The following is a 23,493-nucleotide window of genomic DNA, read 5'->3' as shown; positions in this document are numbered from 1 at the left end:
TCTCCTCCTGACTTAGAGTGAAGCACGCGGGAGGGTAGTCATTTCCGGTCTTCTTGGCCTTTTTGCCTTTGCGACGACTTTTTGTGTCTTGCTTCGCCTCATCATCATCATCATCATCATCATCATCATATATAGCGTGAAGCTCCTGCCTGATGCCCATTGATTTCAAGTCTGCCCTTGCTTTCGGCCCATCTTTGGTCCTCTCTGGCATGTTGAGCAGGGTACCAAGCAGACTCTCGCACACGTTCTTCGTGATATGCATGACATCAAGGCTGTGAGGCACACGGTGGATCTTCCAGTATGGCAAGTCCCAGAAAACAGACCTCGTTTTCCATACCTTCAGCAGCGGCTCTGGCGCCTTTTGCTTCTTTCCCGGCAGTGGGCAGTCTTTCCAATTTTTTAACAGCTTGTCTATTTCCTCGCCGCTCCTCGTACACGGGCGTTTTCGGGGTTCGGTTTCACCATCGAACAGATCCTTGCGTTTCCTCCACGGGTCATCGTCGCGAAGCCACCTTCGATGTCCCATGAACACGGTTTTCGAAGACCCGGGATCTCTATCTAGCTGGCGATACCTTGTGTCATCCATGCACCTTACGCATCCAGAAAATCCGTGGACTACCTGCCCCGCAAGATATCCGTAACCGAGATAGTCGTGCACCGTCGTGAGCAGTGCGGCTCTCATAGGGAAATATTCTTTCTCTGCGGCGTCCCACGTATTGGCTGGCGTTTTCCACAGCGTGTCAATCTCCTCTTTCAGCAGCCCCAGATACAGATTGATGTCGTTCCCTGGTTGTTTTGGCCCTTCAATTAGCATACTCATGTGAATGTACTTCCTCTTCATGCACAACCAGGGGGGAAGGTTGTACATCCACACGAACACAGGCCAGGTGCTATGTGTGCTTCTCTGGCTGCCAAACGGATTGACTCCATCGGTGCTCGCGCCCAGCATGATGTTCCTTGGATCGTTCCCAAATTCTGGGTATTCGAAGTTCAACGCTTGCCACTGGCTCGCATCCTTAGGGTGACTCAGCATCTTGTCTTTTTTATCTATCTCCGGATCATTTGCGTCATCTTCTTGCTTCTTCTCCTCCCTATCCGCGTGCCAACGCAGGAGCTTTGCTACCTTATGGTCCGCGAAATACTGCTGCAGACGAGGAGTGATCGGAAAGTACCACACCACTTTTCGAGGAGCTTTCTTTCTCTTCTTGTATCGAGTGACACCGCACACCGGACATATGGTAGACTCCGCGTGCTCGTCCCGATAAATGATGCAATTGTTCATGCACACATGGTATTTCACGTGCGGTAAATCCAGAGGACACACGATTTTCTTCGCCTCCTCCAAACTGGTCGGGCACTTGTTCCCCTTGGGAAGACGTTCGTGCCAGAATGACATGTTCTCGTCGAAGCATGCGTCGGTCATTTTGTGTTTTACCTTCATCTCCAGAGCCATGAGCGTTACTTTCAGGCGGGTATCCTCGGGCCTGCATCCTTCATACAATGGAGTAACCGCGTCTAACTCAAGTTGATCCATCTTGGCTTTCTCTCGGGCGGCAGCTCTTGCGTTATCTGTCTGCTTGAGAAGCAGCTCTTGAATATGAGGGTCCTGCACCCAGCCCATCGATGGTCCAGCGTCGTCTGCTCCGCCGACATCATCATCATGTCGTGCATCTTCTACATGATGACTGTGTACATCATCACCGTCGTGATCATCTCCTGGGGATTCTTCGTCTTCTCGCCCCCCCGAGCCGCGGTGGTTGTCTTGCTGCCCTTCCTCATTTCTTGCCCGGCCCCCATGGACGACTTCGTAGTCATCTTCATCACCTTGCCACCGATAGCCATCCATGAAACCACGCAAGAGCAGGTGGTCCCGCACCTGCCCGGAATCCGGGTCCGCAATAAGGCTATTCAGCTTGCATCTTCGACACGGACATCTTATCTCCGTCTCGTTCTTTTGAAGCATCTCGGCCTTCGCGGACCTCAAAAACCTATTCACGATGCCTTCGGTCATCGTGCGGACCATGGTCGCCTGCAGGGTAGAGCAAAACGATATTTTAGAACCAAGAAAAAATTTGGCATGACTTTCCCTAAAAATAGGACCAAAAAGAATGCTTAATGCCAAAATTCTCGCCGAAACGGAAATGAATCAACATTCCGGCAAAACATTGGCAACTATCGCATTTCAAATACCGGTACACCTCCAAACACAAACACATATGCAACACCACAAACATATGCAACACCACGAACATACATAGATCTAGCTAGGCCATAAAAAGTGCATGTGCACATTGTTGTAGGGAGAACAACATAAATATAGCTTCCCCCCTTACTTACCTAGCAAAACAAGGTAACTTAACCACTTAATTTGAATGAATCTATGGTGGAAATGAGGTGAAAAAGAGGAGGCACCCGAGACAAGGAGGAGGCGGTGGAGAGAATGAAGTGGGGAGAAAGTGAGTGTGGGAGGAGAGGCTGTCCAAAATATCTTGTTGCTGCCCACTTACTAATGGTGCACCAGCAACAAATGCGCCATTAGTAATCCAGGTTACTAATGGCGCACCCCCTGGTGGTGCGCCATTAGTACTTTTGCAAAAAAAGGAATAAAAACAATAATAAAAAAATAACATTAGTGGCGCACCTTCTGGCTGGTGCGCCATTACTAGTTACAACTAGTAATGGCGCACCACCAGTGGATGCGCCATTAGTATGTTTGGACAGGCGCACTAGTTCAAAAAAAAATTGGTACTAATGGCGCACCGTGGGCAGGGTGCGCCATTAGTAGTTTCAACACTAATGGCGCATCAGGAGGTGGTGCGCCATTAGTATATACTAATGGCGCACCACATGTCTGGTGCGCCATTAGTGTCATTTCCATCTATAGCCCTTTTCCTAGTAGTGATCTCTGGGCCCTCTCGATAATGCACATCACTATAAGCCTTGCAAGCAATGTGACCAATGAGTTGGTTACGGAATGATGCATTACGTAACGAGTAAAGAGACTTGCCGGTAACAGGATTGAACTAGGTATTGGATACCGACGATCGAATCTCGGACAAGTAACATACCGATGACAAAGGGAACAACGTATGTTGTTATGCGGTTTGACCGATAAAGATCTTCGTAGAATATGTAGGAGCCAATATGAGCATCCAGGTTCTGCTATTGGTTATTGACCAGAAAAAGTTCTAGGTCATGTCTACATAGTTCTCGAACCCGTAGGGTCCGCACGCTTAACGTTACGATGATAGTTTTATTATGAGTTTATAAGTTTTGATGTACCGAAGGTTGTTGGAGTGCCGGATGTGATCGCGGACATGACGAGGAGTCTCGAAATGGTTGAGACATAAAGGTTGATATATTGGAAGCCTATATTTGGATATCGGAATCGTTCCGGGTGAAATCGGGATTTTACCGGAGTACCGGGGGGGTTACCGGAACCCCCTCGGGGGTTAATGCGCCTACATGGGCCATAAGGGAGAAGAGGAGGGCCGGCCAGTACAGGCCGCACGCCCCTCCCCCCTAGTCCGAATAGGACAAGGAAGGGGGGCGGCGCCCCCCTTTCCTCTTTCCCCCTTCCCCCTTCCTTCTCCAACAAGGCAAGAGGGGGGGAGTCCTACTCCCGGTGGGAGTAGGACTCCTCCAGGCACACCCCTAGGGGCCGGCCGCACCTTCCCCCTCCCTCCTTTATATACAGGGGCAGGGGGCACCTCTAGACACACAAGTTGATCTTCGTGATCGTTCCTTAGCCGTGTGCGGTGCCCCCCTCCACCATATTCCACCTCGGTCATATCGTTGCGGTGCTTAGGCGAAGCCCTGCGTCAGTAGAACATCATCATCGTCACCACGCTGTCGTGCTGACGGAACTCATCCCCGACACCCTGCTGGATCGGAGTCCGGGGATCGTCATCGAGCTGAACGTGTGCTGAACTCGGAGGTGCCGTACGTTCGGTGCTTGGATCGGTCGGATCGTGAAGACGTACGGCTACATCAACCGCGTTATCATAACGCTTCCGCTTTCGGTCTACGAGGGTACGTGGACACACTCTCCCCTCTTGTTGCTATGCATCACCATGATCTTGCGTGTGCGTAGGAATTTTTTTGAAATTACTACGTTCCCCAACAGGGGAACCACTTCCCGATCTCCGCCAGGTCTGCGCGCATCGCCTTGTCGTCGCCTGTGAGGTCATCGATGACCCTCTTCCTGGCGGGGCTATTCTCCATGTCTGCGGCGGTGGTGTGGTGGTCGGCGGCGAGGGTTTTCTTGACGGCTGCGTGGGGGTTTGGTGCGGGGTAACCGAGGCGACACGATGGACTGAGTGGAGAGTGGAGAGTGGAGCGGTGGGTGGGTGGGCTTAAAGAGCAGACAAGGAAACAGAAGAGGCGTGAGCCATTGGGCCACTAGCAACTGCTAAACAGGTAGGTTAGTACCTGCCCTTGATCAAAGCACTACTACTTACCACATTGGCATTGCCACCAACGTTCAATACCACAGGTCCTGGGTTCGAGACCTAGGCAAAACTCTTTTTGTGTAATTTTTTTTCTTTAAGAAAAATTTGTTACAGGCATACAAATTCAGTCATATAAAACAGCTACTACAGACATATAAATTCAGGCAAATTCAGTCATATAAGACAGAGACAGTTAACTTCATTTTCTTATCTGAACCAACTTCAGTTTCTTATCTTAACCCACTTCAACTTCAATATCTTATCTTAACACAATTTAGTTGACACAAATCCAGGAGGAAAGATACAAAGTGTTTTTTTACAATGACACAGATTCAATCAAATTCATTCAGCATGCCCTTCAGCTTCCTTATCTTCTCCTTGGTGGCCTCTTTGATTTTGAATAGGTCACCAATCATGTACTCAAGCTTCCTTTTCTCATGCTTCAAGTCATCCCTCTCTTGAGTCACTTGGTCCCTCTCCTGCACTGCTTGGTCCCTCTCTTTCTCTGCTTTAACCCTGAATACCTGATGAATGTTGGTTACTGACTTGTCTGCAATCTTCTTCTTCTCAAGTTCTTCCTTTAGATCAGTCAGAGTAAGTTGTGTGCTGCCTAGTTGGCTCATTGCCTGCTCCTTCTCAGCCACCATCTTAGCAAAATCAAGCTTGAAATGCCTCAACTCATTCTCCATCTTCTTCTTCTCTTCAAGAACCTTCAAATTTTCTTCAGCACTCACAACATTCTGTCCGAGCCTCTGTTTTTTCTCCTCTTCATACATGGTCCATATAGTAGCTAGGCTCATCTTCAGAGCATCAGGCCACTCAGGGTCAACCCACTCAACATATCTGCATTTAGGTACTTCCTAACAATTTAGCACATACAAAAAACAGATTCAGTTAACTTCCAGTATTCAGTACTGTGCCTGATGATGGAACTTAAAACATACTACAAATCACTTCATGTTTAATAGTGCCAAATGCAAAAAAATTACTAACCTTTTGTGCACAAGCTAGAAACCTTCTGCCAATATCAACAGATTCAAATGCCACATTCTTCTCACACAAAGATCCATGCCCACATCTAAAGCTAGGCAGATCTGTAGCCAAGCCACTCCATTCCTCACAGGATATTGTGGTAGGTGGCTAAACAAAGGAGAGACATTTGGAATCAATTGAGAGAGAAACCCTAGACTGGATTTGTGTGAGATTGAGGAGCACACTAACCTTGCTGGTCACAAAGTCATCTTCAGAAGAACTGGGAAGATCATCCCAGGACACCATGGTTGCTGCTAGCTGAAGATGACAAGGGGATCTGTTGGGGCTATTGGTCAGGAGGAGAGAAGGGATCTGGTGGTGCACGAAGTTGAAGATGAAAGATGAGGAAGAAGAAGGGGATCTGGTGGTGGTGGTGGACTGGTGGTGGACCAAAGCTACATGTAGAGTGCAAGTTGCTGGGTGGGTGTTTGCAGCAGGTGCAAGTACATGCTTGCTTTTGAGTTCAGTTGTGCTGAGATTCACTTACTTCATTTAGTACAGCAATTAGTTTGCAAAGTTAGTTCAGTTCTGACAGGAATTTCTGTCAGTAATTTGAAAGCAATGAGGTTAAGTACAATCCAGTTAACTTTGCAAACTAAGTTCAGTTAACAATTAAAATTAAGTGAACTGCAAACTAAATTTAGTTAACTATCAAAATTCAGTGAACTGCAAACTTTCTGTCAGAATTAGTTTAACTACACTTCTGACATGAAATACATCTGTCAGTTTTTTCAAAGCAATTAGGTCTATAGCATTTCAAAGCAAGTAGGTCAAGCATGCTTCACATTACTGACATATTATCCATTACAACAAGCATTACAACTAAGCATTACTGAGCAAACAAAAGCAACCATTTTAGTATGCTCAGTTTACACACATGCACCTACTGAATTAACATCACTTCACTTCTTCATAATTAAGGTGAAACACATCACACAAAGCACTATAACAAAACCAATCATCAGCTTCAGCAGCATCAAAGTCTCTCTGCCTAACCCTAAAAGCATAGCCATTTGCTGCTTGGTAGCATACTTATTCTCACTGGAGCTGCCATAATTATCTCTTCCAGCCCTGCCTCTTCCAACCATGACCCTTCCAACTATGCCTCTGCCTGCCATTGATTCAGTCCTCTGCCTCTCAAGCTCTTCCCTCCTGTCCTCAGCTGCACCAATTGCATCTACAGCAGCATCACCAACCAGACACCTTGTTTCAACCAGATGCTGCACATACTCAAGCTCCCAGTGCCAGAAATCACAAGTGACCTGATTAATCAGTGGCAAAATTAGTTAACCTTGTTAACCAACTCCACAAAATTACAGATTTAATGAATCAACTACTGCATTGCTCTAAACTACTGCATTGCTCTAAACTACTGATTTGCTCTAAACTACTGCATTAGTTAACCAGCTGCTCTGCTTCATTACTACAGTGAGTTGACACGGCATGAATCTACTGAACTGGCACTTACATGGTGGTTCACGCACTTGTAGAAGATCCATCCATCATGCTCATCGGTGCTAGACCGGTAGAACCTCACCTGCTCGCCGCAATCCAGGCACCCGATCAGTGGTGCAGCAACGGAGCGGCCACGCAGCGCTGAGCGGATGGAGCTGGAAGAAGACATGAAGGAGGAGACAAAGGAGGCAGAGGAGGGCGTCGGCAATGGATGCGGCGGCAGAGGGCGACGACGTCGACAATGGCTGCGGCGGCGCGGACGGGAGTTGGCTAGGGTTCGGAGGAGAGGAAGTGGAGAGCGAGAGGGGATAAGGCAGAGCGACCAGGTGCGTGCATTTGCAACAAAAACCTCCAGCCATCTAGTATTAACACCCCCCCGACCAGGTCCTGCACATGTGGCGGTCAAAGCATAGCTGGCAACGGCTGACTCGGCCAAGTCAGCAAATACATAGCTTAATTCGTATATACGGACCAAAGTGAACCCCCTGCACAACTATATGGACCGTAGTTCGGGTATTTTGAAGTAGTGGTACTAAACTGTCAACCGGCTCAAGTTTAGTGACCTGCAGTGAATTTTTCTCTTTGACATATGTGTCTGCATTTCACTGCAATCAAGTCTCGGTCGGAGCAGAAACAGAGCGACCGGGAACCCGAGTCTGATCAAAATGCCTCCCGGGTCACTCCCGCTCGAGCGACTCCGGAGGCCCCCCGAAACCCTAGTCAACCCCTACCCATCTCGTACCACCTGGCCGCGGTCGCCGTCGGCACCGGCGGCGGTGGCGGCGCCCGTCCCGTCGATTGGCGGAGGGCAGCGGCGGCGCGCATCTCCTGTGTCTCGGGGCGGAGGAGCACGGCGTAGGGCGTGCACGGTCTGCGGGCGAGATGACGAGGTGGAAGGCGAGGTGGCGGTGCTGGCCTTTGGCGGAACGACCAGATGGCTCTCCGGCGCTCTGATTCGTGACGTGCGGGTGAAGGCGCTGGCGCAGACCCGTCCTAGGCCCGATCTGGACCTGCAGGTCACGGTCCAGACGCGGCTTTTCGCGTCAATCGCGGGACAGTGACGCTGGGGAGGCAGCAACGCAACCTTTGATCTGGTGGCAGTCTGTTGCTCCGTCTGTTCAGTGCCGGAAGATCAGTGGCGGCCTCGTCTTCTCCCCGGCAGCAAGTTTGTGGCGCGGGGGTCGCCTGCTCGGGAATAAAGGTGGATTGGCCCTGCTCTTCTTCTTGCGCCAAGTAGCCGATCTGCTTGATGTCGGCCTCCTCGATCTGGCTGCTCATGAGTCCCGGACTTCCTATTGAAGATCTCCAACGATTGGTGCCTGACGGCACTGGATATCTAGATGTCAATTGATACGGTCGTGTACGCCCTCACCTTCAGCCACTGATGCTTCATGAGAGCGTCGAGCGAAGTTTCGCCTTCTGGTCGATGTCATGAGACATGTCTAAATATAGATTTGCATGAAATCGACAAAGGTGGAGAAAATCATGTTGGCTGCGATCGGAGGTTTATAATGGCGGAGATGTCTATTGGCTGCAATGAAGACTATGCGGCATAGATTCTTCGTGTGTGTCGGGTGTTTGATGACTTGCAGCACCAGCCTTGCAAGAGGAGGTGGCAACACTAGCGGACTGCATTTTTGGTGGTACTCCTCGAGTACCGAGTCACGGTTTTTCAGGATGAAAACCCTAAGTCTGCCCCTCGTTGGTTCTACTTGGCAATAGCCTTGTTGAAGGCATTGTTTTGGAAATTGGACTTTCTTCATGGTGAAAACCCAGGATCTTCGCTCGGGCGACGACAATGCTTGTGCATTGTTTCCTTCTTGGAGGCGTTAGCTTTTGGAGAATCATTTTGTAGTGCGGGTGTTGTCTTCCATGCTGGTTAGAGTGCTGGTCTTGCGAGTCTTCATCACCGCGACGGGGTCTTTGTTTTCTTTCTCTCTCTTTTTTAAATTTTTTCTTGGTTGTGTGCATCCTTGATGTCTTTTCGACATCTTGTTGGTGTAGAGGCTAGATGTAATTGGTATCTTCGCGATATTAATATATACCCCTTTGGCGAAAAATGTCTTTGTCTGAACCATTTTCGTGTGCAAAAAAAAAAGCAATCATTACAATTGATGTTTTTTTTTTTTGAGGATCGTTACAATTGATGTTGATGGATCATTGGGTAGACACTCAGTTTCAGAACTGCACCACTACAACTACAGTTCAAGTTTCGAGCATCTACGGCCACCTTCACCTAATTCGGTCCACGGACGTGCCCGATCAGTATCCGGATGCGTCTGCTTTGACTTTCATTTTCTCTCTTCAAAACAACCGGAGTCTTCATTTTCTCTCTCGCTGCATGCAACATTTTATCGAACAGGTTGTGGCATCATCAACGTGTCGGCGACGCCCGGAAGCCATGGGCTGGTGAGCCGGCGGCGAGCACGCAGCCCAGGCGCGCGCACGCGGCGGCCAGTACGTAGCCGCGCGGGCACTCGCGCGGCGGCTAACAGCCAAACCAAGCGTGCATGGCAAGCAGCTCAGCACGCACGCATGGGGCTGTTGCTGTGCATGCATGCAGCGGCCAGCGCTCGAAGTCCGGGCACGCACGTCGCGGCTAGCACGCAGACACGCGGCTGTGGCTGCGCACGCGCGCGAGCTCCGCGTACGCGATGGGCCGTGCAAGACGCTGGCGCGCGGGCTCCAGCCACGGCGCAGCACAGCACAACACGCACGGCCGCGGCTCTGGCTGCGCACGACCGCCCGTGGCAGGCGGCTCCGACGCGACACAACACAACACGCACGGCCGCGGCTTCCTGCTGCGCGCACGGCGGCCAACGCACGCACACACGTGGCGGCGACGGCCAGCCCGGCCAGCACGCCGCGGCTGTTGCGCGCATGGCTGCGGCCAGCATGCTCACGACGCAGTGGACAACTCCTCTCCATGGGGACGCGAGCTCCTCGCCGAAGCACGCGCCGGAGCAGCAGACGAACGCAGGACGGCCAGCTTGCGGCGCCCAGCTCGTCAGCACGCGCGGTGGCCAGCCCACGCCGTCGCCAGGTGCATCCTCCGTTCAGGACGAGATGAGCGAGGAAGGAGCTTTGGGTCGTTGCAGTTGAGAACGCTGTGACATGGAGTGGGGTGCACGAGCGTGACCGGGCAGCTTCATATTGCTCTCAGATTTGAGATGGGTTTGAGGTATATGCCGTTTTTTTTTTGAAACTTCAGTCATTTTATTGGATCAAAAAACTGTTACATCGTCCACCAAGCCTTTTACAATGAAAGCCGGCGGTTCCTCCATCCAAAGCGATGGGGAAGGCCTCGCCAACCTAGCTAACTCATGAGATACAGAATTTGCCTCTCTCGGGCAATGGACAAAAGTGACCGAAGCGTATCCTATGATGAGAACCAAACAATTAGAGTAAATTGCCGCTGCACGTGAAGCCGTAAAACCTCCATTATTCATAGTATTGATCACCTCGAGGCAGTCCGACTCCACCACAAGCTTGCTTATCCCCAGCTGCTGCGCCAAAAATAGACCATGTCGTAACGCATATGCTTCCGCCGTCCCTGCATCTGCGACATGTTCAAGCTGTTCGTTCGACGCCGCGATGAACGCACCTTTATAATCTCGTAGCACAGCACCTACAGCTCCTTGGAGAGAGTGTGCTTTGAAAGATGCATCTACATTTACCTTCACAAAACCTTCACGAGGCTTCTTCCAACCATCTCTCCTTGGTTCTGCACTTTTCTTCATGGCCTTCAGATAATTAGCGGTTAGAGCCGCGATTGACAACGCTGACCGAACCGGGGTTTGCACATTTACGCCATGGACGTGTTGTCGTCGTTCCCACCATATATACCAAATTCCCACAAGGATGAGAGCTTGGGCAGTAGCATACGATATCGAACTCCGCCGAGCCGGAGCACATAAAATATAGTCCAACGCCGCTTCTCCCGCCCTATCGGTCGAGCAAGCTTCCTCAATAAACCGATCCAGCTTCAGGCATCTCCAAATCTCAGCTACCCTAGTGCAAGTAAAGAGTGAGTGCATAATGTCTTCACATCCACCCGCACACATAGGACAGCTATCCGCCGTGCCAATGTGCCTATTTACCAGAACCCCATAACAAGGGATGAATCCATGCAGAACCTTCCATGCGTGGATCTTGATCTTTGCTGGTACTTGGAAACTCCAAAGATTAGCCCAAACCGGGTGACGTTGAGATGGTTGCCCCTCTGTTCTTTCGTACCAGCGAGCAAACTGGTGTTCCCATTCAACATAATAAGCTGATCTTACCAAAAAAATGTGATTCTTGGTGAACCTCCAGGCCATTTTTTCGCTTTCATTAAGATTAAGGAATCATCAGCGAACAGCGTTGTGACCATCCGCTTTCATTAAGATTGGCCTGACACGCGGCGTGTCTTCGAAGGGTACTTGATGACTATTGTGCGTGTCTTCGAATCATCTTCTAAGGGTGCCAGTGGTATTGATAAGATCCGGTGGGCATCCACCGGCCAGAACACACTATGTATCAACTCTTGATCCCATAGGCTGGTGACAGGATCAATTAGTTCAGATACCTTAGATAGCAAAGTCGAACCTCGTGGAGTAATAACACGACCGTCAGCACTTGATTGAATCCACGAGTCCGACCAAATATTCACTTGTGAGCCATCTCCAATACGCCATATTGCACCTCTCTTGAACGTGTTAATCCCAGCACAAATACTTTGCCACGTATACGAGCTCCCGCTCTTCATTTTAGCATCTAATAATTTTCCATCTGGGTAATATTTGGTCCTCAGAATCTGTGCACAAAGAGAGTCAGGGTTTTCCAACAGCCTCCATACTTGTTTGGCAAGTAGCGCAAGATTGAAGCTATGTAAGTCCCTGAAGCCCAGCCCTCCTCTATCCTTAGGCACACATAGTTTCCACCATGCCGCCCAATGTATGCGCTTATGGTTGTCGTCGTCACCCCACCAGTACTTTGATATTGCATCCGTCATTCCTTTGCAAACTTTCTTTGGAATTTTGAACACAGACATCGCAAATACCGGCATAGCTTGAGCAACAGCCTTAATAAGTGTTTCCTTACCACCCGAGGATAGCAAATTCTCCTTCCATCCAATAACCACCTGATTTATTCTGTCAATCAGATACTCGAAGGAATCACTTCTATCAACACCTACCATCGCGGGTAAGCCTAGGTATTTATCATTCAGAGCTTCATTGGCAATATTTAGGTGCTGACATATTACCGCCTTCTCCTGCACTGGCGTGTTCTCACTGAAGAAAATGCTAGACTTTGCATCACTGACCAATTAGCCTGAGCTCGCACAATAGTCATCAAGCACCCTTCGAAGACACGCCGCGTTGTGACCATCCGCTTTCATTAAGATTAAGGAATCATCAGCGAACAACAAATGGGAAATTTGCGGAGCCTCTCTACATACCTTGACCCCAGTGAGCGATCCATTATCTTCCTCCTCTTTGAGCATACAGGATAGCGCCTCCGCACAAATTAAAAACAGGTAAGGTGACATCGGATCCCCTTGCCGAAGCCCCCGAGTGGGTGAAAAAACCTCAGTGCACCAGGAATTATAGCGCACATTATAAGACACCAAAGACACACACTCCATGATCAAGGAGATCCATTGCTCCGCAAACCCAAGTCTCTGCATCATTCTCCTCAGAAAACACTATTCAACTCGATCATATGCCTTATGCATGTCGAGTTTCACTGCACATAATCCAGACTTTCCTTTCTTCCTCTTCATTGTGTTGACACACTCATAAGCAATCAAAATATTATCTGTGATCAATCTCCCGGGCACGAAGGCGCTCTGAGTAGGACTAATGATCTCCGGGAGAATCAATTTGAGCCGATTAGCAAGCATCTTCGAGATAATTTTATACACTACGTTGCATAACCTAATCGGCCTGAACTGCGTGATGCTCATGGGACTTTCTACTTTCGGTATCAACACAATGGTTGTACTGTTCCATCCCTCTGGAATTTTTCTTGAGTTGATAGCCTCTAAAACCTCCTTCACAAGATCATCCTTTAACATACTCCAGAATCTCTTATAGAACGCCGCGTGCAGTCCATCAGGCCCTGGTGCCTTGAAGTCACCAATGTTAAACACCGCACGGCGTACATCCTCCTCCGTGAATGGAGCTAACAGTGCCTCATTCATTTGAGTTGTCACCCTCGGAGTCACCTTCTCAATAACATCTTCATTAGGGGCCTGAACCTGGGAAGAAAACAGTGTTGCAAAATAATTTTTATTGATGTCGTCCATCTCCTGTTGTCCTTCCTGCATTACCCCATGTTCGTCCATTAAACCCTTGATCGTATTCCTCTTCTTCCTTGCCGAAGCGTACAAATGGAAAAAAATTGTATTACGATCACCGTGCTTCAGCCAATTAGCTCTTCCTCTCTGCACCCATTCAATCTCTTCCTGCTCCATCAAGTTTTCAATAGTTAAAAGTATTTCTTTCTGTCTATCAATCGCTGCGGCCGTAGCTGGCCCCCTTCTCAGATTCTCCAACTCCTTCTTCAGTTTCGCCATTCTCTTCTGTGGCCTTTTTAGAACTTCTTTGTCCCACTTATGCAGATCATTATGGACTGAGTCTACTTTCTGTTTGAACGGTCCAAGACCTAGTAATGACGCTTTCATCCAAGCCGTTCGTACCACCTCCTCGACTGTTTCCTCCTTGAGCCATCTCCCCTCAAATCTCCTCATTGAACTAGGGGACCGAATCGCCCCAGCATATAACTCAGTGTTAATCACCAACGGCCTGTGGTCAGACTTGGTCATTTCACCGTTAAGGACCCCTGCATTAGGGAAGAGTTGGCTCCATCGTGAGTTGCATACTGCTCTATCCAACCTCTCCTTGATCGGTCCTCTACTGTATAGACGTCTCCCGTCGCTCCCGTATCTTCAAGTTCACAATCAGATAGAGCATCTCTAAACGCTTGCATGGTTCTTTGCTCTCTAGCTGCTCCACCTTCCTTCTCATGCATGAATAAAATTTCGTTAAAATCTCCGAAAGCTATCCACGGTTCATCTCTCATTTGGTGCAGTCCCCGTAGGTACTCCCATGATTTATGCTTGTTCTCCCTCGCCGGCTCCCCATAGAAGCCGGTGCATCTCCATTTCCTTCCATCATCTATGGTTACATCAATAAAGTTTGTAGTTACACCATGATCAGTGACAGACACTCCATTCCTCCACATCATCAATAATCCTCCCACCCTCCCATCACTCGGGTCAACCAGCCTCTCCTGGAACCCTAGCTTCCTCATCAACTGTTCGGCCCTTGCGTCAGACAGATGAGTTTCCGAAAGAAATAACACATCTAGTTTATAGCACTTCTGAACATCCAGGAGTGCTCTAACTGCCCGGGACTGACGCATCCCGCGGCAGTTCCACCCTAAGAGAATCATTGGGCCTGGCGGTCCTCCTACTGGGAGGCCGCCAATGTTGCCAAGTCCATATCTGTCGACTCGTCTGCTTTACGCCTTTTAGAGTCTTGTGATGTGCTATCATGTTCTTCCCTCCCCTCCTTCATAACTACCTCCCTTCCCGCCTCTACTCCATCCTCTCCTTTTCCCTGCATTAGTGCCAGCTGATTCCCTTTCCCCTTCTCCTCAAACTCCAGTCTTCTCTTCAGAGCACTCGAAGTTTGCGAGTGGACATCATTTGATTTCAAGGGGCTACTAGCAGAACTGCTTAACTCATCATTTTCCTTCCTTGGTCCACTGGGATCTGTTCCTGCCGCAAAACCCCCTCTACCTCCTCCTCCCGATCTACCTCCTCCTCCTCTGCCATATGAGCCAGCCATCCCAATCTGGTCCTCCCTTCTAAACTCCGGCGCAATCAGAGTAATGGGGTAAATAATAGCAGACTCCTCATGAACCCCATTCCATGTTCCTTTGCCACATGACCTACCAACCCGCAAACTCCACAAAACCATGGCATCTTTTCATATTCAAAATCAAAATACACTTTCTTCATCCTCAGCGTCAGACTAGCACATCTAGTGAGGGGCTTTCGTACGTCTAAAGTTACACGTACTCTAATGCCCCCACCTTGGCCCTTAACAGATCGTTCATCAACTCTTTCCACCATCCCTGCCTTCCTTGCCAACTGACGAGCTATGTTTGCACTCCTCATCTTCTCCTTCAAACCCATCACCCTCACCCACACCTGGTAGGTATTTAACTCTACCTCGCTTGGTTCTGACCATCCATCATATGGGGCAAGCAGCACTGGACAATTCCGAAAGATCCATGGTCCTTCAAGCATAACTCCCTCCCAGTCTGCCAAGCATGCGATCTGTACAGAGAACAAGTTATCTTCTATAGCTCTAAACTCTACTTCCTGTGCCAGATTCCATGCCGATCTCATCGTTCCATAGAAAGCCCCATGACTGAATTTTCTTGAGGTATGCACCCGGGCTAGCGCCATGAACTCTGCATCCTTCTCTAGTTCCTCTATGTCTTCCTCCAAGATCACATCTTCCTCTTCTTCTTCCCTAAGATTCAGATACTTCAACTTCTCATCTAGTGATTCCTCCCGATTTGGTTTGCTCCCTCCCGCAGCCTCAGCCGCCTCCACCTCCGCTATCCGCCCCGCTTCCCCAACTATCTTTCCTCCGCCGCCATCAACTCTCGAGCCAGATGAGTTTGCCTTCGTCATCGCATCTCGCCTCCCTAGGGTTTGGTTCATCCCCTAGATGATCTCCTATGCAGGTGCCAATCACCTCTCCCGAAGACGGGATCTGAATCCGATCCGAACTCAGGGAGGGGACGTGGTCTCCTTGGCCGCCGCCGCGGAGGTAGAAAACCCTAGACGGGTACGAGACATCAGGTATATACCGGTTAGTCCGAACGTTTAGAGAGAGAGAGTGAGTAGTCCGGCGGGTCATCTTTTTTTGGTCGGGCACCCTTCTTCTTCCTTGTTGGTATGATTTGCTGCTGTTGTTTTTCTCCTTCCTCTGTGCTGATGCTGGTGGGAGATCCTGCTTTGTCCGGGCGGATGGCCCGGCCGCGGTGCTGGACTGGTCGGATGACTCGAGTTCTCTTCCTCCAGAAGGGACACTCTTCGCGGTACTCAAAGCCAAAGATGGCGACGGCTGTTGCAGGTGTGTTGGATTGATGTCCATGCCCTCTCAGCGCTGGTGTCAAGAAAAGAGGAAGCAGCATGGCGGCAATTGTACCGTGGTCGAAGATGATGACCTGCTTGCGACTGGTTGCAGATCCTTCTGTTGAAGAGGTCTTCTCTCAAGATTCAGGGATGATGACACAGGGCTCCGGAGATCTTTTTGTGTTATGATTGTCTTAGGGTACTTTAAGTGTTCATGGTCCTTTGTGTTTGCGTTTCAATGTGCTTGTAAGGGTCAACTTCTTTGTACTGATTCGTGATATGAATGAAAAAATTCTCAAAAAATGAAGTCCGGCCCGTGGATGCTCTTAGCCAACATAAATGTAGGAGCTTTTTCCCGTCAAAATAAATAGGAGTTTTTTTTTGCGGGAGCATGAATTTAGAAGCTAATGGGTTCTGCACTAGCAAATTGTCATGTCCGAGGCGGAGACACTTCCGAAGAGGATGAGCTGCAAGACGACAGTCAATAGTCCTGCTCAAGTCTTTTCTCCACTCCACTGGGATGACATGGTTGAACATATATGTGAGCCAAATGCCATCACCTATGAGGCCTTGATCAAGGAACTTTCAGTAGTTGGGGTCTTGGACTATTGGGTCCCATGCCACCCACCCGCCACCCTTACAAACCTCTGTGGCTCTGTGTACCTTGCAGATATGTTGCTCTGCATCTCCATCCGTGAGTTGATTTTTGGGTTATCGATTAATCGGATGGATTACAAAACTCCTGAAATTCTGTCATAGTTGACCAAGTTGCAACCTGTTTAGTTGCTGAAATTGGCCACAGTTGTTATGACATCAAATTTACACGGCAAGTTGGAACTGCACTAGGGCGGTGCTCTACTCTGAACTCAACCTGGCAATCGGGTCGGGTTTGGTCGGACGGACCTTTACCAGACCCATGCCCGATCATATATCGGGTAGTTCCTACGCCCACGACCCTACCCATGGGTCTGGGTCGTTTCTACGCCCACGACCCTACCCATGGGTTTGAAATCAGACCCACGCATGTACCCGTCGGGTAACCCGATCCTATTAGGCACCCGTCAGGGCGTAGTATTTCTCAATTATTTTTATTATGAAGTTGTACGTATCATGACGGTCGCGAGAAGCAGACGCAGAGCGATAAATGTGTCAACCACATCTATTTTATTGGCAGAGTTCCTCCTCCCAGGGGCTCGAGCAAGTGAGGTGGGACTAAAGGATTTAGACTCTCATTTGCAGCACATGTGTGCGCTACCGAGCTTCAATGGGCCTAATGCAGCTAGCGGTTTTGCATGGGCTACCAAACTTGGGAATTGAGAAAAGGCCTGGTTGACGGTCTGTTTGTTGTGTTTGTAGGGTAGTTGTGGCAGACTCAAAAAAAAATGTAGGGTAGTTGTGCCTCGCTATGGACCTACTAGTTGTGTCCGTCAAAAAGAAAATGGACCTACTAGTTGTGCACTTGTGCCTCGCTTTCTTTCAGTTATTGTTGCAAGAGATGTGCATTATATCTTTGTGTATTTAGATTTCAAAAAGTAAATATAATAGATAACAAATAATTTTTTAATTATTAATATTAATTGGGTCACATGGGCGAGACCCATGGACAAAGTCGACAACCCATACCTATCCATTAGGGTCGGGTGCCCATGGGCGCACCGACCCATGGGTCGGATTGCCGGGTTGACTCTGAACGGAAACCACCACAAAAACGCATTTTCTGATCCCCGTGAGTCGACCACTAACGCGTATTTTCCTTCCCCAACATGGAATACGTAACCTCGAACCCATCGCTCCAATGGCGGCTTCCTCCGCCGCGCCTCCTCCGGTCCCTATAACCAACCGGGAAACCATATGTACTAGGTAATCCTCGTCTGCTCCGTCTCCTCCCGCTCTCCAGATCCACCAACGCCGGCCGGCACCAAGTTCTCATCCTCATATTTGTTACTGGATGTGTGATTAACTCCCACTGCTTTTGGAAACTGTGATTCCTGGCCTTTTTGGTGATAATTGATTGTGCTCTCAAATATGCGCATTAATTTGTTACTGGGTGTGTGAAATGCTTATTATAGTCAATTTCTGCTGCTACTGCCTACTGCCCCTTATGTTTTTCCGCACACGGTATATACTTTGTGAACAGTTTGACTGACTGCTGTTTTACTGGATTGGCCGATTGAGGATGCGATTTGCGATTTCTCAAATCTTTGGAATTTGTGAGAAAGGCTGCGTACAAAAGACCCATCGGTCTGCCTGCCCTTTCTTTGGAATTTGCGGGAAGCCATGTAAGGTGCTGACAACTGCCGCTACAGTGCTATTGCACAACACTAGGATTTTACATTACATTTTTCTGATATGGTGCGTAGAAAATGGCTCTGATGGCAAACAAATGTTTGCTAATGCTAACCTAAGGGCTTGTATGGAGGATTGGAGGATCATATCACAACGTCCCGAATGACTCCAGCCGAGGCTCCTCTTTTGTTCCATGTTCCCCCAAATGCTCACCAGCAAACACAGAGGTACACATGTCTTATCGCATGCATCTCTACAGCTGCATTTCTTATCAACACACCCCCCCGAGGCTGTGTCTTTGAGCAGGATATGCCAATTGTCAACACAGAGACCAAGCACTCGTGGATTCTATCTTTATGTATGTAGTACTATCTAGGAGGGAGCCTTGATGATGGCTTTAGGTTGTACTACCTGTTTTGACAAGATATTCTGTGGCCAGGTCAGTGACAGTAACCAGTCTAGACACACTTGCCTTGGAGATATGATTTCTCTGCATCACAATTTAGTTAGCTTCCTTGTTGACCTGTGTGAGAGTCCGAGGTAGACAGGTAGCCATGCCGGTCAAGTCCTACACCAAATTGTGTCTGCGTTTTCAGACTTCGCTTTCTTGTTACTGTTGATAGGCTAAGGTATCTGCTTGGATTAGAATGGCTCTTAGCATTCTTGTTAGTGATTACTACTAATTAATGAAGGAAGCAAGCTTGTTCACAAATATATCTAATATATGTCAGTTTATTTTACTGTTCTCGATCTGATCAGATGCACTTTATTTTGGTAATATAAACAAATAATGGGTTCGTTTTCTTAGAAAAAAGAAGAATAAGAAAAAGAAAGAAAGAACTTCGGAAGCTCTCTAGAACTCCAGATCTATTGGCCTGAAGCATGAAGTAATGTTGCCTGCACGTGTAGAGTTTTGAGAATGGAAAAACAATTACATTGCTTGATTTCTGAAACCATGTAGAGTTAATCAGAATGGAAAAACAATTACACTGCTTGATTTCTGAAACTCTACAACTTGTTGTAGTGCTATTATTGCAGAACACCATGGTTCTGCATTTACTTGATATAGTTGTAAAGCAACATAGCTATTAGAGAAACTACTAACTGAAACAATACATATCTTTTTATGCAGGATTATGTCTTTGTACCTGCTTGTTTATTCAGTGTTGTTCTGAATTTCTCTAGTTGAGGCCTCTCTTTCTGCTCCATGCTCCCCTATTGTCATGGGCTGTGGGGCGTAAAGGTGGGGGGAACGGTTTAGGGTAGCAGCGCAGGTTATGATCATGGCTGGTAGGGGGTGAGGCTGGCCTCCTCGTTTACCCATGGCTGTCTAGAGGGGAGAGAGGGGGTGCAAGGCGCAGATAGCAGGGGAGGAGATATTGGAATTATTCTTGCATGTCTTATTGATCTACTAGTAGAGACTACATATAGCCCAGTTACAACTTGGTACTAAGAAAGGATAACAAAACAAACTCGTAACGGATTTGGAAATAGCAGGGAAACCTTCCATGGGACAAAACCATTCGGTATCCAATTCCTGTTTCCTAATAACTAGATAGTGGACTCCTAATATTGCACACTCTCCTGCTGCAGCTGCCTTGGGTCTCCTCCTGTGCTGGTAAGTGAGACCCCACACTTGAGGTATGCATCTCTGATTGCATGCATCTCTGCCGCTGCATCTCTCGTCAGTGCTCGGTCTCGAGGCTGTTGTTTCGAGCAGGATATGCCAAGCCTGAAAACTGAAACCAAGCACTCCTGGATTCTAATACTTGTGGTGTTATCATGTTGTTGTCTGTGCAGCCACATCGTTGGGTCAGCTATCTCCAAGGTTCTATCTGGAAGAGCATCCTCGACAAACTTATGCAGATCCAATGAATCTCTGAATGTGCCTTCCGTCGGGCTCCTTCCTGTAAACATCTCAAGCAGCAATATGCCAAGGCTATAAATATCACCAGGTGTTGAGACAGCAGAGCCTTCTCCGTACTCTGCAATTATGCAAAGTTTTCTGGTTAGCATTCCATATTCGGTGAAAAGTAAAATATAAAATTAGAAGAGTTTTTGTCACCTGGAGCAACATAGCCTATGGAACCTCTAATTCCAGTTGAGCTATATGAAGTTTGCATCCCCTCATTTGTATTTTCTTGAAGGATCCTTGATATGCCGAAGTCTCCAACTCGTGCGCTCATGTCTTCAGCAAGAAGAATGTTGCTTGGCTTAAGATCGCAATGGATTACACATGGTTGACAGTAGTTGTGCAGATATTCTACTGCGTCCACAATATCGACAGCAATATCAAGCCTCTGGGCAAGACCGAGCGTGTTGTTTATAGTATGCTCTTGAGATTTTGGATGAAGCCAACCATCCAAGTTACCATTGGGCATGAACTCAAAAACCAATGCCTTGAACTCTTGACCTTGGTGGTTGACGCTCGAACAAGAAGTAATTATCTTAATAAGACAACGGTGTCGTATCCTTCTCATGGCCTCACACTCAGCCTCAAAACTCTTGGAATACCTGGACTGGCCAAGATTAAACACCTTGACAGCCAATGTTCTTTCTTCAGTTTCCAAAACGCACTTATAAACCACACCATAACTTCCTCTCCCAAGCAGGTTGACTTCTGAAAATTCATTAGTTCCTCTCAATAATGCATGATAGGGGATTCTCTTGTAATGGTCATCAGCAATTGAATTTTTTGCTAATGTATTCTGGCTTGGTATGAGCTTCTTGCAAAGTATCCAAACCAGAAGAATAACTGACAGTGACAGCAAGATTGCTCCAGCTATTGCTAGAGAAATTACAAGAGGCTTTGGCATCTTTTTTCTGTTCTTGCTTGAGCGGTTTGTGGGGCATGGAGCCAAGTGAAGTTGAGGTGTACCACCACACAAATTGATATTCCCACCAACTGCTAAGTAAGTGATGTTTCTGAAAACACCTTCATCTGGCACCTCGCCTTGCAGATTGTTGCAGGATACATCCAATTTGTACAGTGATGTCAAATTCTTTAGAACTGCGGGGATTGATCCTGAAAAGTTGTTATGTGCTAGGTACAGTTCCTGTAGATTTCCAATACTGCCAAGGGCCTCAGGAATATTACCAGAGAGCTTATTCATGGTCAGGTTCAGTTTGCTGAGCCCCTTTATATTCTTCAGTGACTGAGGTATGCTTCCTTCGAACGAGTTATTGTCTAATAATAACCATACCAACACTATGCAATTCTCAATACTGTCGGGTATTTTGCCAGACAACTGGTTTCCTGATAGAATCAATTGGTTAAGATTTGCCAAGCTACCAACTTCATTAGGAATGGGTCCAGAAAGGGAATTATATGACAAGTCCAAGTACCAAGAAAGGCCCGGCAATTTCAAAATTTCTCTGGGTATTGAACCATTAAGCCTGTAGTTCGTTGACAGATCGAGTACAAAAAGTTTTTTCAACTCCCCCAGGCTTGCTGGAATTGGTCCCTCCAAGTTGCCATAGTATGCATAAAGGGTATTCAACTGCGAAAGATTTCCTAGAGATGGTGGTATGAGGCCAGACAAGCTATTGTTGTACAAGGCTAGCAAAGCCAAGTCTCCTAGCTTTCCAATGCTGTCTGGAATCACTCCAGATATGAATGTATTTGCTATTGCAAGCCTGTTAAGACCAACCAAATTGCCGATGTCTGCAGGAATACTTCCAGAGACCCTACTGTCCATTAAGTATAAGGCCTGGAGAGTACTAGAGAGGTTCACAATCGATCCAGGTAGTTTTCCTGCGAAAGAGTCTCCTCCGAGTTGCAGTTTCTCTAGCTGGCTACAGTTTGCCAGAGAAGTGATGAATTCCCACCCCTTGTTGTCATTTGCTTCAAGCTTATTGCCAGCCAAGTTCATAGATTGGAGAGCTCCTAGCCTTCCGAAAGTGGGAGGCACATACCCACTAAATCTGTTCTTATCGAGGAAAAGATCTATGAGGGAAGATAGATTGGATATTGAGGAGGGAATGGTTCCTGTGAAGTGATTATAACTCAAGCCAAGACCTTTCATCTTGGGAAACTTGCGGCCGATATCATTCAGAATGCTTCCATATAGGCTATTGCGCCCGATCCAAAGAGATTCCAGTGAAGACAAGTTGTAGAGAGAAGGTGGAAGCATACCAGAGATGTTGTTTGTGGACAGTAGTAATGTCTGCATGCTCTGCATGCTGCCTATCCCTGGTGGGATTGAGCCCATGAGCTGGTTATGGGAGAGATCCAGGAATTGTAGATAGGACATGTTGGCCAGCGATGCCGGGATGGGCCCTGTGAAGCTGTTGTCCCTGAGCGAGATTTCAGTCAAGAAGACGAGTTTTTCGCCGAGCTCAGGCGGGATGCGCCCCCAAAGCTTGTTGTGATGAAGTTCCATTATTTTCATGCCGACACAGGAGCTCAGGTTCGCAGGGATTGTGCCGGAGAAGGAGTTGTCGTTCAAGTAGAGTTTCTGCAGGCGGTGGAGGCGACCGAGGCTCGCGGGGATCTCCCCTTTCAGCTGGTTGAAGCTCAGGTTGAGCGTCCTCAGGAACGTGAGGTTCCCAAGGTCTGGGGAGAGCGATCCGGTGAGGCCGGTGCCGTTCAATCTGAGCGCCACCACCCGCGCCGGCCTCCTCCGGTGGCTGCACGCCACGCCTTCCCAGCTACAGTAGACAACACTGTTGTTCCAGGATGCCAGCGATCCGCCGTCGCTGACCTGCGCTTTGAAAGCAAGCAACGCGGCCTCATCGCCGGCGCTCACAAGAGCGATCATCAGGACAGCAACAAGTGATGATAGCAAGCTCATGGCAGTGACCCGTATTGCTGTGTCCCTCTTGCTTGATTGGTTTGGTTCTCAAGTAGCATTTGCCTGTTCCATATATAGTTGCTTCCTTTTTATCAAAAAAAAAAAATTGTATACTTGCTTGGTTGGTCATGGTCGTGTACTCGTGTTGCAGATGCTTTTATAATATTTCAACAATGCCTAAATCACTATTTATATTGCTTCGCTTTCATTTTACAGAAATGATGTAGACTGATCCTCTGTTTGACATCTTGGGCAATGACTAGATCCCAAACTTAGTTGCAGACTTTTCCAGATCGTTGGCCATGGCTGCCAAATAGGAGAATGTCGATCAGCAGCA

At 48.1% G+C, this 23,493-nt stretch overlaps 1 protein-coding gene across 1 annotated transcript; it reads right to left on the bottom strand.

Annotated features, from left to right (window-relative positions):
• Positions 1 to 19,927: 19,927 nt before the first annotated feature.
• LOC119368583 (putative receptor-like protein kinase At3g47110) lies at positions 19,928 to 23,159 on the bottom strand. Its single transcript, XM_037633803.1, has 2 exons — positions 20,429 to 23,159; positions 19,928 to 20,348 (listed from the first exon to the last, which is right to left on the bottom strand). Exons 1-2 carry the CDS (start codon positions 23,154 to 23,156, stop codon positions 19,930 to 19,932), a joined length of 3,147 nt encoding a protein of 1,048 aa, XP_037489700.1. The 5' UTR covers positions 23,157 to 23,159; the 3' UTR covers positions 19,928 to 19,929.
• Between the last annotated feature and the right edge of the window lie 334 nt (positions 23,160 to 23,493).

Source organism: Triticum dicoccoides, chromosome 2B, assembly GCF_002162155.2.
Source record: "Triticum dicoccoides isolate Atlit2015 ecotype Zavitan chromosome 2B, WEW_v2.0, whole genome shotgun sequence".
NCBI lineage: Eukaryota > Viridiplantae > Streptophyta > Magnoliopsida > Poales > Poaceae > Triticum > Triticum dicoccoides.
The sequence above is the reverse complement of the archived record's forward strand: the minus strand, read 5'-3'. Positions and strand labels throughout refer to the sequence as shown.